Here is a 14,254-nt window from a genome sequence, read left to right as displayed (position 1 = left end):
GAACTTGTGATTGGACCAAGGAAAGCGCATTTTAATACCTGGTGCAGAGAGGGGCAGGGGATTAGCAGCTCATTAGCATTTAAAGAGATACGAAGCAAAAAGGCTCGCTCTGGATTAAGGTTTTTAAATACTAATAAAACGCCAAAAAATTCAATACCAATGAAATATTACAGGTCTATCAATTAACTAACAAGATAATTAAACATTTCCATTATGAATACAACAGAAAGCAATCTTCAAATTTATGAATAAATTCACAGTCAAAGTGTAGTATCTAAAAATGAAAATGTAATTGAAATGTTCAAAAAGGGTGTTTATCTACAGTATCAATGAGATAAATTATAGACTTAATTAAATTTAAGACCCCAAAGTGTAATATTACCTTGTAAAATGGGCATCTGAGGTCACCGTTAACATTAAAAATCAAATCATGCACGTGTTTCATGTGTGTGGATAAGCAAAGATTGATTTAAATCCTACACGGTGGCTCATAAATTTCCTTTTTTTGCCATTTCATTAATGTGAGATCAGAGTACATACCAAACTCTCCCAATCATAGTCAGAAACACAACAATGGAGGTTATGTAGAGAATCAAGAATAGCATGTCTGTGATTCTTGCCAATCTTATCCAGCACAGTGAAGTCTCACACTGTCTGTTCTGATTTCCGTCTTGATTGACCTGAGCACCACTGACACCATCTGTGGAAGAAAAAAAACATTTTAGGAGCCTGAACCATCTCATATACAAATATCACCAATAGGGAGATGCACTGAAATAAGACGAATTAAAACACTGTAAATCTCTCAAAATCTCAGCACAGGATCATTAAGCAACTCCACAAAGAGCATCGACAGCTTCACTTATTACCAACTTGTTTGGCTTTATTTCTGTCAGATGTCTCTAAAAATCCTGAGTGATATTTACTAAAATACGTTTGTTAGATGTCACCATTGTGTTGAACTATGTTTGCTTCACTTCTTTCATGATCCTCTGCTGAGATTCTGAGAGATTTAATGTTTCATTTCAGCTGATTTCTTCTAAGCCCTAATTGGAAGGTAATTGTTTCTCAGGGGAATGTAAGGAATTTTGAGAATTTACATGGGGTAGTTAGACTTAATCCAGAATTTCTCTCACAACCTGCATGAAAAACACAGATGTTGTGTCCAGTTGGAGTATATCTGAGTTTCTAATGAAGATCTAAACCAAAGGTACCCTGTAATTTTTCAATTTTTCAAATGCTTTTTGGCCATAGCCATATCACCCTGCAGCCCAAGAACAGTTATTCAATAGCCGCATTTCCACTATCGCGCCTAAAGCGAGCGAGCCAGGGCGAGGCAAGGCCAGTCGCGTTTCCACTATCACTTCCGGGGAGTAATCGGGCCAAAGCGGGGCTTCCTTGGGGCCAGCGTCCTGCCTTTTTCGGCCCGCCGAATACCTTGGGCCAAGGAGGGCCAACTGGGGCTTCGGGGCGGGGTTACGTACAAAGGCGGAGTTTTCCTGTCAGGTAAAGAGGAGACAAGATGCTTTCTTCCCTTACATTTGTTTTGCTATCGCGCTTGATCAACTCACTCGCTTTGCAGCCAAAATCTGTGTTCGAAATAAATGCCGCCGAACTCGAATGTCCTTATCCAGGGATCGCTGTCTGGCCTTACACCAATAGACCACAAACAGTAAAAAAGCAATCGCTTCAGTGTTCTCCATCTTCCAGCTCTCGTAGTGATGCCAGGTTGTGTTTGTGGTTATAATTTGAGTTTTTTGTTCCTGCTGAAGTGGGCGGGTTGTGTGACGGGTTGTGTGACGTTTGATTCGGGGGACGTTCTGGGGGAGGTGTTTGCGTGACGCGCTGCGAGCAACTAGCCAGACAGTGGAAACGCGACATGATTTCGGCCTCATTTCTCAACCTCCCGGGCTATTGGCCCGGCCTGGCCCGATTAAAGCCCTGGCTCGCACTGGCCCGATAGTGGAAATGCGGCTATTGAAGCTAAGCAGGGCTGAGCCTGGTTAGTATCTGAATGATAGACCACTTGGGAAAACTAGATTGCTGTTTGAAGTGGTGTTAGTGAGGCCAGCAGGGTGTTCTCAACCTGTGGTCTGTGTGGGTCCTGATTTTTACGCAAGAATGAGAGTGTAGTTCCTAAAATTGCGAGGTCCCGGAACAGATCGGGTTGAAGGATCCAGCATGTTACCAGAGGAGGGGTGGGATGTTGTTGAGGTCGGTGTCATAGACACAGTCGCGGATGTCTTGGAAGAAACTAAAAAGTGGGAAGACATGAAGCCCTGTACTACACAATGTAACAACAGAGGCCTGGAGCTTTAAATAGGAAAATTATCAAAACTGTTTTTTTAAATGGAATGCTAATGAATTCATTGATTCAATTAATTATTCTAAGCTAAGCTAATAGTTGTTACGCCAGAACAGGACATTGGCTAAATGGTTTTTAAAATGGTTCACGTCAACTGTCTAAGCCAGGGATGGGCAAACTCGATCCTGGAGGGCCGGTGTCCTGCATAGTTTTGCTCCAACCCTAAACAAACACACCTGCTTGTAGCTTTCTAGTGATCTTAAAGACACTAATTAGGGTGTTCAGGTGTGTTTGATTAGTGTTGGAGCAAAACTCTGCAGGGACACCGGCCCTCGAGGATCAAGTTTGCCCATGCCTGGTCTAAGCCTAGGAGACTTGTAAATTTAGCCTTTTAAAAAAAGCTAATGTTATCTTCCTTTAATTATCTCATTAACTTTAACACTGCCTAGTGTTCTTGAGTATTTTTATCATTGGAAAAAAAATACATTATTTGAGGGCGCAAACTGCAACAAAATCTGTCTCAAATTTCAACTTTTCTATTGTTGATTTAATGTTTGTCTGCTATCTGAGGAATCTTTGTGATAGAAAATGAACTGCATAGGCAGCGTTAAGTCTTACCATCTTGTTCAGCAACAGCAGCTGATGCAGACGATCTCCTGTCAGCTCCTCTAGCCTTCAGAAAATTCACAAAGATGGTCTCCAGTATACTGATACCAATGAAACTGAAAATGACACTGCAGTAAATCCCTGTCAAGAAAACACAAACACGGGTACATCATCAAATATGTAGTTCCAGTTCTGGTAAAATGTGAACGCGCTTTCACTTCAGACACTAGCAGAGGCGTGGGGATCAAGGGACTGATAATGACACGAAGATGACAATCACTGACAGATGGAGATTCAGCTGTGGGAAATAAAGGGAAATAAAGTTCATTTTCACAACAATACCACAGTATAGACAACCTAGTGCTGTGTTTGTTCCTGTTGATATAATAACCTTCGCTGAACGTGGGATTCACCGGCCGTTTGCTATTGAAGGAGCAGCAGAGGCTATGGGATTTGTCAGTAACTTTTACTGTTCAAATGGACCAGTTTCTTCTTCCTCCGGATCATAACTTGTAAGTGTAATTAAAACTGTCGCCTTGTTTTGTGTAGTCTGCAAAATATGTGTTTAATTGTGTGTTACAAGTTGTGATCACCCTGCACGGCTTGTAATCACGTATCTATTATAGATCAGTGCTTGTACTGTATCTCTCAGGTTAAATCTGTATGTGGATGTTCATATATCGCGTCTAAAACTACGTTAAAAACGTGACTCTTGCTTCTTCCTTTACTGATTTAAATGCGTTTCTGAACTCGTGATCCTCTGCCGTTTGTCTTTTCTATGGCCACCATCAGCTGTTCCTCACACGCGCGGTGCGATCAGTTTTCAAAATAGTTCAACTTGTGCCACTGTGTGGATTAACACTGAATGTGTGTCATTGTTATCACTTGGGGTTAGGGTTAAGAGTAGAGTATATGCTGGTGTTTAACTACTGCTTTACTGCATTCCTGCACTGGGCCCTTACATACTTTCTGCTACTTTAAACTGTAGCCATGGTGGGCATTTCTCTCTGTCTCGTGCTGAACGCAGTCAACCAACCGCAATAGACTGGGTCATCAGTCCAATCAGCGCAGATTAGCTTCATAAAAGGAGGGGCTTGAAGAAATGAATCACTGAACGATTCATATGGGAGTTGTTGAGATAATTCAGCCTGATCTCACGAGAAAACGTAAGTATTTTACGTTTTGTCAGTTTAGTGGCTAATTCGTACGAATTTGTACGAATTTAGTCGTACGAAATTGTACGATTTTAAAAAGAAGGCCTGGCACCTAACCCCGCCCCTAAACCCAACCGTGATGAGCAAATCGTACGAAAATGTACGAATTAGATTGTACGAATTCATACGAATTAGCCACTAAATCAAAAGGTTACGAATTGCCGTGAGATTGTGTTGGATAATTAGGTAAAAATAAATGCATATTATAAGACAATAAAAGTGTTTTTTGACCTTGCACGCATATCAGCCTAATGTTGGAGACCCCAAAACCAAAATATGACCATTTATAATGCAAAATAGGGGCTCTTTAAAATTGTTAAATTTGTTGCTTTTTGAATAAAAGGTTGCTCAGCGTGCACGACAGGAAAAAAAGTTAAAGAGACTATCTGTGATGACGCTGTGAAGCATCACAGACATGAGATAAGTTGTCAAGCACTTTGACTGACCACATAAGAAAAAAAGCTATAAAATCTTGCATTGACATGCATTTGTCGTTTACAAATGCCCACAAAACCTGAAGTCAAGCAAAACAAATCAAAATCGAAACAAAATGTTATCTGAATGGGTTTTTAGTGTGGCATTCTATGGAATAAAATCACTGTCATAAATATTTTGTGCGTAAATAAAATTCACGCATCCGTAATTATAAAATCGTAAAGGAAAACGAAGCGTACTCGTAATTTTACGAGAGTACAATTCCAAAATCTGCGATTAGAACAGACACAGATACGACATTTTCTTTGTCTGTTTGTATATGACTGCTAAATGTACGATGGGTGTACTTTACAAACACGAATTACAGTTTCACCACGGACACGAAGTCCTGATTACAAGTCAAAATTACGTCACCTGTCACAGGCATTAATAAACAAGCGAGAGTCATCGATCACAACGGCGCGCCTGCTGGACGTTCGAGCTCCACACACACCGTCTCAGGTAAGATTTCTGTTATTCCCTCTTTGAGAAATGTCCATCATGAGCTGTAATAAAGGTTGAGACTTAATGAGGTCCAATTTCGCTGTGTTTCGTGGACATTTTACAGAATCAAATATAAGAACGGGCAGAGGATAGAGAGCTAGCATAATGTCAGTTAACGTTACAGGCAGCAAGCGCAGAGTTTCTCAGTGAATCACTTAACGGTGTTTAACTATAACAGGACATCTGTTGATTAAGAAACCTTTTTTTAAAGCCAGATCGATAATTGATCTATTATGTAAAGAAGATATCAGCAAAAGGCAAGTTAAATATTTGAGGGTTTGTGCTCACCAGAAGTTTGTAACCTTAAACATATTTATGAGACTATGAATCAAAATAAACAGTGCCAAACAGAGCCTAGTTCCTCTCAAGGCTTTTTCCCCCATTCACTTCATCAATTAGTGAAGTTTTTTTTCCTTGCCACTGTCACCACCAGCTTGCTTGGATCAGGACTTGTGGAGCTGCGCTTCGGTGTTTGAACTTTCAGCAGTGAAACTTAAACCACACTGAACTAAACTGAACTGAACTTAAACTCTAAAATCTAGACTTTACAGAACTATGTTAAGCTGCTTCGACACAATCTACATTGAAAACCGCAAAGTTGACAGAAAATGAAATGAAAGAGGCTACTGACTCACCAATCAGAGGAACTTTATCAGTTGTAGAAGGCAGGGTGTCATTAAGAATCAGCAGTAGCACAGAAATAGCCAGAAGTAAAGTCACTTTAAAGCTCAGCTTGTCTGCTCCGTCTGCGTCGATGAAGAAGGAGGTCACATCCAGCACAAGGAAGGAAAACACTGGTAGCATAACGTTGATGACATGCAGTAGAGGTCTTCTTCTGATGGTGATCTGACATGGAGAGAGAGTCTTAACATGGAGTGTTAAACAACAAACAAATACTGCTTTCATTCTATTTGTTTATGGTAAAAAAACACTGAATTGCACATTTAAAAAGTCCAGACTATTGTAGTAAATATTTCATTTACTACATCAATTATTTATTTTAAAACAATCAAGTTTAAAGTTTGGTTTAAATTTAAAAGTCTTTTATATCTTTTAGTCTTATAATTAAATATATATAAAATATACTTTCACAAGTTTCAAAGACTGTATTATAAGTGAAGTTTATTTATAAATTAATTTCGAGAGGATCACATGCTTATGAATGCTTGCGGCTGGTCTTGCATTATTCAATTTATGATTCACCAATCAGACGATTCCTAAGCCACTATAAATACCCAAAGTTCCATATAACAGCCATCCCCGTTTTGAAGAATCCCCCCTTCCACCCCTACTCCTCCTCCTTTCCTAGATGGGTGACATGGTGGCCCAGTGGTTAGCACTGTTGCCTCACAGCAAGAACGTCACTGGTTCTAGTCCTTACCAAGCCAGCCGACGTTCGTGTGCAGAGTTTACACGTTCTCCCCGTGCTCACATGGGTTTCCCCCGGGTTCCCCAGTTTCCTCACACCATCCAAAAACATGCAACTTAAGTTAATTGACTAATCCAAATCAGCACCATAGACATGCTCCTAGTAAGTAGTTATCTCTTAAGAGCAATCCCTATCTGTTCATTAACTACTACAGCAGGGTAGTTCTCAAGATCTACCTGAGCTCAAACTCCCCTCAAACGAGAGGGAGCCCCAGGCTCGAGGATGTTTTGAGCTCAAGACTCTCTCCCAGGACAGCATGCCGAACAAGCTTTATAATCAATCATCAGCTAAGTGTGAACTCTTGAAACAGATAAAATAAAGCATTATTCTTTGCTCTGTACCTGATATATCAGCTGATCTGTGTAGCTATACCAATGGCTGATTTTAGATTTGATTGTACTTATATTGAGGAGCTCCCATTCCCCCTGGGACTGAAAGGATTGCTTGGAAGAATTCGTAAGAATGCCTGTATCATGCAACATGAATATTTTCAGATCTACATCTGAGGGAATAAAGATAACAATTTTATTATTTTAAGTCAAACCATTCATTGTTTTATTAAAATGTTTGTTCTATAAACTTGGGTTTCATAAATACTTGAATATGCCGTAGACTGAAGTGTTATATTGCAGATCTGGGTGTCAAAGGGGAACCTGTAGAGGTCCAGCTTACAGGCGGTGTTCAGAGAAAAGATCTCAGACAAAAGTGTATAGCCAAAATAGATCATCTGCACATTTAGAGACTGCTTTCCTCCAAAGTCAGTGTTGATGCTACAGAGACAAAAAAAAAATCAATGTCATCAAATCAATGCTCCAAATTCAGTTGTTCTATTTTTTTAGTTCTTATTTTTGATTGAATTTAAAGGGCACCTATGGTAAAAAATCTACTTTTCAAGTTGTTTAGACAGACATATGTGCATGTATGGTGTATAGACTGTCATATTGGGGTGATATAAGCACACCCAGTGCTTTTTTTTCAATTTAACAACATAAAAAACGGTGGACCAATTGGAGCGGTTTTCAAATCGACCGCAACTTTACGTAGGAGAGAGGTCCCCCCGCCCACCAATATTGATTGACAGGCGCATCATCATATCCTCAGTTTGTTGAATCACGTCTGCCATTTTCAGTGCGAGTCGAAGCGATATCACTAAAGGAACACCCTAGCTCTATTTTTAGATGCAGGGCTCATTGGGCTCAACACAAGAGCAATATTCTCCACATTATCGCTCTAATCGGAATTATTGGTTGTATCTTTAGGTAGGTTTGCAAACATGTGTACTTCTCATTGAGTCTACCTTATACTTTAGCCGTTTGCATTTCTCGCGATCCCAGAAGCTCCCTGTGATCTTAACTAGCATGCGTTTTAGAATTCTAAACATCGGTTTCTATCAGGGTACACTCAAGTCGACGGCTGGGCGCCGCGGACCGCTGCAGAAACCTATGTTTAGAATTCAAAAATGCGTGGCGCGACGATTCGGGACACTTCATGTTTTTGCCGCACCACAGAGAGTGTCTGGTGTGCCGTGTCGCAGCTTCGAGCGGCGCATCCGGTGCCTCAGTCAAAGTTAATTCAGTGTGCGTTGTTATTAGTTTCTGTGTACAAGCTCGGCACTTGAAACTAGCACACAGTTGGCTGTAAAACTGTACAAAGACACAAATGATTTTGTACTCTCTGCTTGGTCTGTGTCAGAGTCGTACATGTACATGTACGACTGAATGGTGATCCTCTCACTCCTTCTCCTTCTCTGAGTCTGCCTGTCAGACTCTGTTGCAAACACAGAGCGGGTGAGCTCATGGCCCCGCCCCCTTGTTACGTTGGCGGGAAGCCGAAACTAATTTACATGTGAAGCAACACACCCCTAAATCAGCGAGCTGTGGACACGCCCCCAACATGACACTTTTTAACACATTATAATAAAAAAATCTGAATTGTGTTTTAAACTGAACCTAAACTGGCACACTCAGAAGAACCATAATATTAATATTAAATCATAAAAAAGAGGTAAACTATGTGCCCTTTAAATCAAAAGGCATCCTAGAGTGCTGAAATATAATTGCATAAACTGGCAGTGGCAGGATATAGAGACCAAAACAAAGAGACATTCAGACACAGAATGCACACTTTCAAAGGAGAATAACTGACTTTAGCATTGTTTTTCAGAACAAGAAAGTTCACTTAGCATGTTTCTTAAAGCTCATTTAAACAACCATTGTTTTAACGTTAGTGGAAGGATGTTTGTTCACAACTTTGACAGATCTTTGACAGAATGTTAACTACATTTAAAGGTGCAGTAGGTGATTGTCTTCAGAAACATTTTTGTTGTGCTGGTTGAAAGTCTCTTCACATTCCTATAGTAATGATTACAGTAATTATCTAAATGTGTTTATATGTGTTTTTATATTCTGGGTAAGGCATACAACTAAAAAATGTTCATCCAATTAAATATTAAATATAATTCAAATATAATTACGATCAGAAGCTCAAAGTGTCTGTCAGCAAATGTAGATTTGGACTTCTGCACATCTCTGTACGCGCATATCTGCCATTAGCGTGTGCACGACTGCATGCGCGCCGCACGTTCAAGTGCACACGAGACACAGTCGCGGTAAAATCAAATGCTAAATTGAAATCCTCAATCAATATTGGAGATTCTTTTGCACGCTGGAGGAAGGACACCATGGCTGAAGTATTTCTGTTAGACAGGTATTGTTCCGTTTTAAACTATTTTAGTCCCCCAAAGCTGATGTACAGTGTGTTGTGTTATGAATGGGTTACAGAAGTGTTGTTCAGCCACTGAAATCTTCCGGGGAAAGATTAATGTGACTATTTTCAGTTTCATAAGGGACCTTTTACAACATCGATAATGTAGATTTTTATTTAGTTTAACAACAAAACATCAGTAAAAAGCGCTACTCCGCCTATCCTGAGCTGAAGTTGCTTTTATATTCACATTGGTTGATTTTTGAACAATGACAGCCTCCCTATACTGTTACACCTACTCTGAATATTCGCTCTGAAATAGCATGTAAGTGTGGCTCGGTAATCTTGTGGTCTGCCAACCCCGAACTACATTTCTAACTGTGAATGAACTAGTACATTGCCTGTTGTCATGTCACTGTGTGTGCGCGCGTTCGCAATTTCAGGAGGCGTGGCTTTGAAACACAGTCCCTCCCCTGCCGTCCAAAGATAATATGCTAACCGGTTAACATTTTGGCAGATCACCTACTGCACCTTTAAATGTATGAGAACATTCCCCGCTAGCTAGGATTGATTTTACATAAATAAATAAAAAAGATGTTCAATGGGTGTTAGCTGCTGTTCAGTAATAATAGGAAAACCGAAAGCAAAGCTTTAAAGGTGTCTACACCTGTGTCTGGTTTCTTTTATAGTGACTTACATTATGTTTATGAACTCTCCAGAAAAATGAATTCATTCGATGTACAGTATGACACAATAGCAATATGTTAAAACAGACCAGATTCATATTTTATACCTCTCTGCTATAACAAGGTCTGGTCCCCAAAATGAATTCTTGCCAGCTGCAATTGTTTGAATTTGACAAAATAGAGTTTGATTCCACTTCACGCTTTCCCAAAGCTGCAAAGGGTAAGGGTGTGACATTCACAGGGGTTTTAAAACACAAACACACACAATTAATAGTGAATTAATTCTTGCAAAATGAAAGTGAAGTAAACATTTTAAAGCACTTACTGTTATCATTTTGACCTGTGTTGAGAGGCTCTGCTCTTTTTCATACTGTAGATGAAAGATAAACACAGTGATGAATATATAACATATATATGTTCATCATAATGAACGAGTAGATGAACCTGAACTCACCACTTCTATGATGGAGTTTACATACAAGTCCACAAAAACAGGGGTGTAGGTTTTCCCCGGTGACATAGGCCGCATGTACGTTGTCATAGTGTCATTTTTTCCCAGGTCAAGATACTCAAAAAGTTGCCGATATGAATCAGCAAAAGCTGAAGTATTGCAAGTTTGTGCATCAGACACCCATCCTGTGCAGATGATACTCTCTGTTAAACCTCAGTGAATACACAGCAAACACCTCAAGTCTAAAATGAACACTATTTAGGGTTAATATAATCCACACTCAGTGTTGGTGATGAAGATAATGATATAAGTGTTGACCGTTGATTTGATTGATGATGAACACCCTACTGTAAAAAACAGCTTAAACCAGCCTGGTTGGCTGGTTTTAGCTGGTTGACCAGCCTGGTTTTAGAGGCGTTTTGACCACTTCCAGGCTGGTTTCCAGCCATTTCCAGCCTGGTTTAAGCTGGACAGCTGGTTTTGGCTGGGCTGGAAGTGGCCAAAAGCCCACTAAAACCAGCCTGGTTGACCAGCTAAAACCAGCCAACCAGCCTAGGCTGTTTTTTCAGTAGGGAACCTTCTTTTTACAGGCAGAATCACTGAAGAGAAACACAAAACTACAACTTAAGCTTTGCAAATGGCCTGTTTCCACTGAGTGGTATGGTACGGTATGGTTCAGTACGCTTTTATGACCGTTTCCACTGTCAAAGCGTACCTAAAAGCGAACCGTACCGTACCACTTTTTGGTCACCCTTTGCAAAGGGTACCAAGGGTACCAAAAGGCGGAGCTAGACACGCAACTGAAGGCTATTGGTTTACAGAGATACGTCATTCGCTTGCGTAACAAGCCAGAATAAAAACAAAGGAATCGCCATGTTTTAAATACACAGCCAAGAGATTACACCGTACTAATATATACATATAATAACAAGCCATGGTCGACCCGAGCTCAAACAAACCTTGTCGTCGTCTTGATGAACAGCCACAAAGCCAAGAAGAACAAAATCTGCTGTGTCCTGTTGTTGTTTTAATAGCCCGTCTAACCCCAGAGAGCTCACTGTGCGTCTATAATTGAAATAATGAACTTTTTGAGCTCATATTAATAACATGAAGCGCTCTGATATCCGATCCTGTCAGAAGTGACTCTGTCGAGAGTGAAGTGCAAAAAAACAAAGGAGAAGCCGGGAAAAAAAGCAGCAAATGATGCTTCTTCAAACTAAAACATGAACAAACTGCCATGTTAAACTATTATCATCGCCTTTTGGACTATTATGAACTCAGAAATTACGGATTTACTTTCTAACATGAGTTTACATGCCCTTCTGAAGATTAAAGACAGATGAGAGGTCTGCTCTGACTGTGGGCTATATTTCGTGTTGTTTTTGAACCTAAATAAGGACTAAAAGTATGCTGTGTGTAGTTTTTCTGTAATTGGTAGCATATCGGAGACTGTAAAGGCCTTTATGTGTTCATATATATTGCATTTATTTATTTATTTATTTTATATAATTGCAGACATTCCAGTAGGCTATTTCGAACTGTCATTGATCTGCAGTTATAATCAAATCCTGTTCATAGAAAAGTTAGTAATAAACATTTATACACTAGTATTTATGTGTATGAAGCCTCTGTTTTGTGAAAAGTGCTTCTCATATAAGATGTGAACGACCCGTACAGCTTTAGTGTAGACATTTCCATGAGCAAAAATGACGTTAACTGAAACTTTCTGTTGTACACCACGTGCACCAAAAGAGTACCATTGGTACCCTTTTAGCAGTGGAAACGCAAGCTTGATAAAGGTGACCCGTACCATTCCGTATTGTACCACTCAGTTGAAACGGGCCACAAGGGTGACCAAAAAGTGGTACGGTACGGTTCGCTTTTAAATACCACAGACGTTGCATTTTGTTTGGAAATGAAAATCGGGTTGACATCACAACCCAACATCAGGCTGACATCAATGTCCAACGTCCAACCTAAAATCAACCAGATACCAACATCTAATGATGCTACAGCTTGACGTTGTGTGGACAATACCACTATGGCGTCTATCAGATGTTGGATTTTGGTTGCCATACCTGACGAACAAATGTCAGTATTTGACGTCAATATGATAAGATGTTTGCTCAACGTTGGACTTTGGTCACTTTCTAACACAACATAAAATCGACCAAACATCAACGTCATTTGCTGTCATTACTGGACATCAAAATAACGTTGTCCTTAGACGCTGGCTAGACATTGAACTTTGGTCACCTGATGTCACGACCTAAATCTAACCTAATATAATTATCTTTTGACGTTGTGTGCCTGCTGGGCAATAACTAAATGCACAACAGAATGTTACATTTACACACATCCACAAATTTCTAACCCTGTGAACTAACCCTAACCGTAACCTAACAGTCTACTTATAATCTAATGAGAATTAGTTGGCATGTAGATGCAATAAAACCTAAATTCAACAAACGGACCATCAAAATAAAGTGTGACCCATAGTTTTAGATGAAATCCCCTGAGATAAAACACATCTCTCAAAATCTCAGCAGAGGATCAATTAAATAAAATACCCCAATATTGTGGGGACGTTGCATTTTGTTTGGAAATGAAAATCGGGTTGACATCACAACCCAACATCAGGCTGACATCAATGTCCAACATCCAACCTAAAATCAACCAAATATCAACGTCTAATGATGTTACAGCTTGACGTTGTGTGGACAATACCACTATGTCGTCTATCAGATGTTGGATTTTGGTTGCCATACCTGACGAATAAATGTCAGTATTTGACGTCAATATGACGTTGGTTTAAGATGTTTGCTCAACGTTGGACTTTGGTCACTCTCTAACACAACATAACATCGACCGCATATCAACGTCATTTGTTGTCATTATTGGACATCAAAATAACGTTGTCCTTAGATGCTGGCTAGACATTGAATTTTGGTCACCTGATGTCATGACCTAAATCTAACCTAATATAATTATCTTTTGACGTTGTGTGCCTGCTGGGCAATAACTAAATGCATAACAGAATGTTACATTTACACACATCCACTAATTACTAACCCTGTGAACTAACCCTAACCGTAACCTAACAGTCTACTTATAATCTAATGAGAATTAGTTGGCATGTAGATGCAATGAAACCTAAATTCAACAAACGGACTATCGAAATCAAGTGTGACCCATAGTTTTAGATGAAATCCCCTGAGATAAAGCACATCTCTCAAAATCTCAGCAGAGGATCATTGAATGAAATATCATGTTGTGGCAAGATGCTGAAGTGGGGGAAAGAGCATCATATTAAATCATAATGTAGGAGATCAGTTTACTGATCTTGCCAGTGAATTCAATTTTATGGTGGGTTCTAGTTATGTGAATGTCTGTTAATTAAAACACAAATGTATCTCAAAAACCCTCTATTCAACATTTTGAAATCAAACTCACACTATAATGTAAGCTTAGTGAATTAACTCTTGTGTTGTGCAATTTTAACAGGAGAAAAATACATAAACAACTTTTTTTTTTGTCTTGAAACTGTTTTTTTGGTGACTTTTTCTTGAATTTTCCCAACACTAGAAAAAAAATGAATGATTTTCTATTTTCATGAAGTCTGTAAACATTTAGGGTACAATGGTTATCCAGCTATAAATCCATATTTAAGCTACAAAAACTATTGGCACACATATGCACACTCCCACAGTTCATTAGTTTATCAGTGTTGTTCATTGAGTTTTAATCTAATGTAGTAATCTCTGTTGACAAATGATCACAGACGCAATATTTAAACAATATTTACCTCTTGAGGCAAGAAAAAACAGTAGCCAGTGTAGATGTGTGTTGAACAGAGAAAACTCCATCTCAGACAGTTTAACT

General features: G+C 39.4%; 1 protein-coding gene across 1 annotated transcript; it reads right to left on the bottom strand.

Moving 5' to 3' along the window:
• Positions 1-313: 313 nt before the first annotated feature.
• On the bottom strand, positions 314-14,254 carry LOC130220037 (5-hydroxytryptamine receptor 3A). Its single transcript, XM_056452472.1, has 9 exons — positions 14,178-14,254; positions 10,376-10,557; positions 10,247-10,291; positions 10,029-10,132; positions 7,130-7,302; positions 6,874-7,034; positions 5,739-5,949; positions 2,924-3,052; positions 314-700 (listed from the first exon to the last, which is right to left on the bottom strand). Exons 1-9 carry the CDS (start codon positions 14,236-14,238, stop codon positions 528-530), a joined length of 1,239 nt encoding a protein of 412 aa, XP_056308447.1. The 5' UTR covers positions 14,239-14,254; the 3' UTR covers positions 314-527.

Source organism: Danio aesculapii, chromosome 3, assembly GCF_903798145.1.
Source record: "Danio aesculapii chromosome 3, fDanAes4.1, whole genome shotgun sequence".
Classification (NCBI taxonomy): domain Eukaryota; kingdom Metazoa; phylum Chordata; class Actinopteri; order Cypriniformes; family Danionidae; genus Danio; species Danio aesculapii.
Note: the sequence above shows the minus strand (reverse complement) of the source record. Positions and strands in the feature narration are given on the sequence as shown.

Coding starts and splice junctions, on each gene's coding strand:
- LOC130220037 (XM_056452472.1), bottom strand. CDS start 14,238: ATGGAGTTTTCTCTGTTCAACACACATCTACACTGGCTACTGTTTTTT. Junction 10,292..10,375: donor TAAACTCCATCATAGAAGTG/GTGAGTTCAGGT, acceptor TTTCATCTACAG/TATGAAAAAGAGCAGAGCCT. Junction 7,303..10,028: donor GACCTTGTTATAGCAGAGAG/GTATAAAATATG, acceptor TTGTCTCTGTAG/CATCAACACTGACTTTGGAG.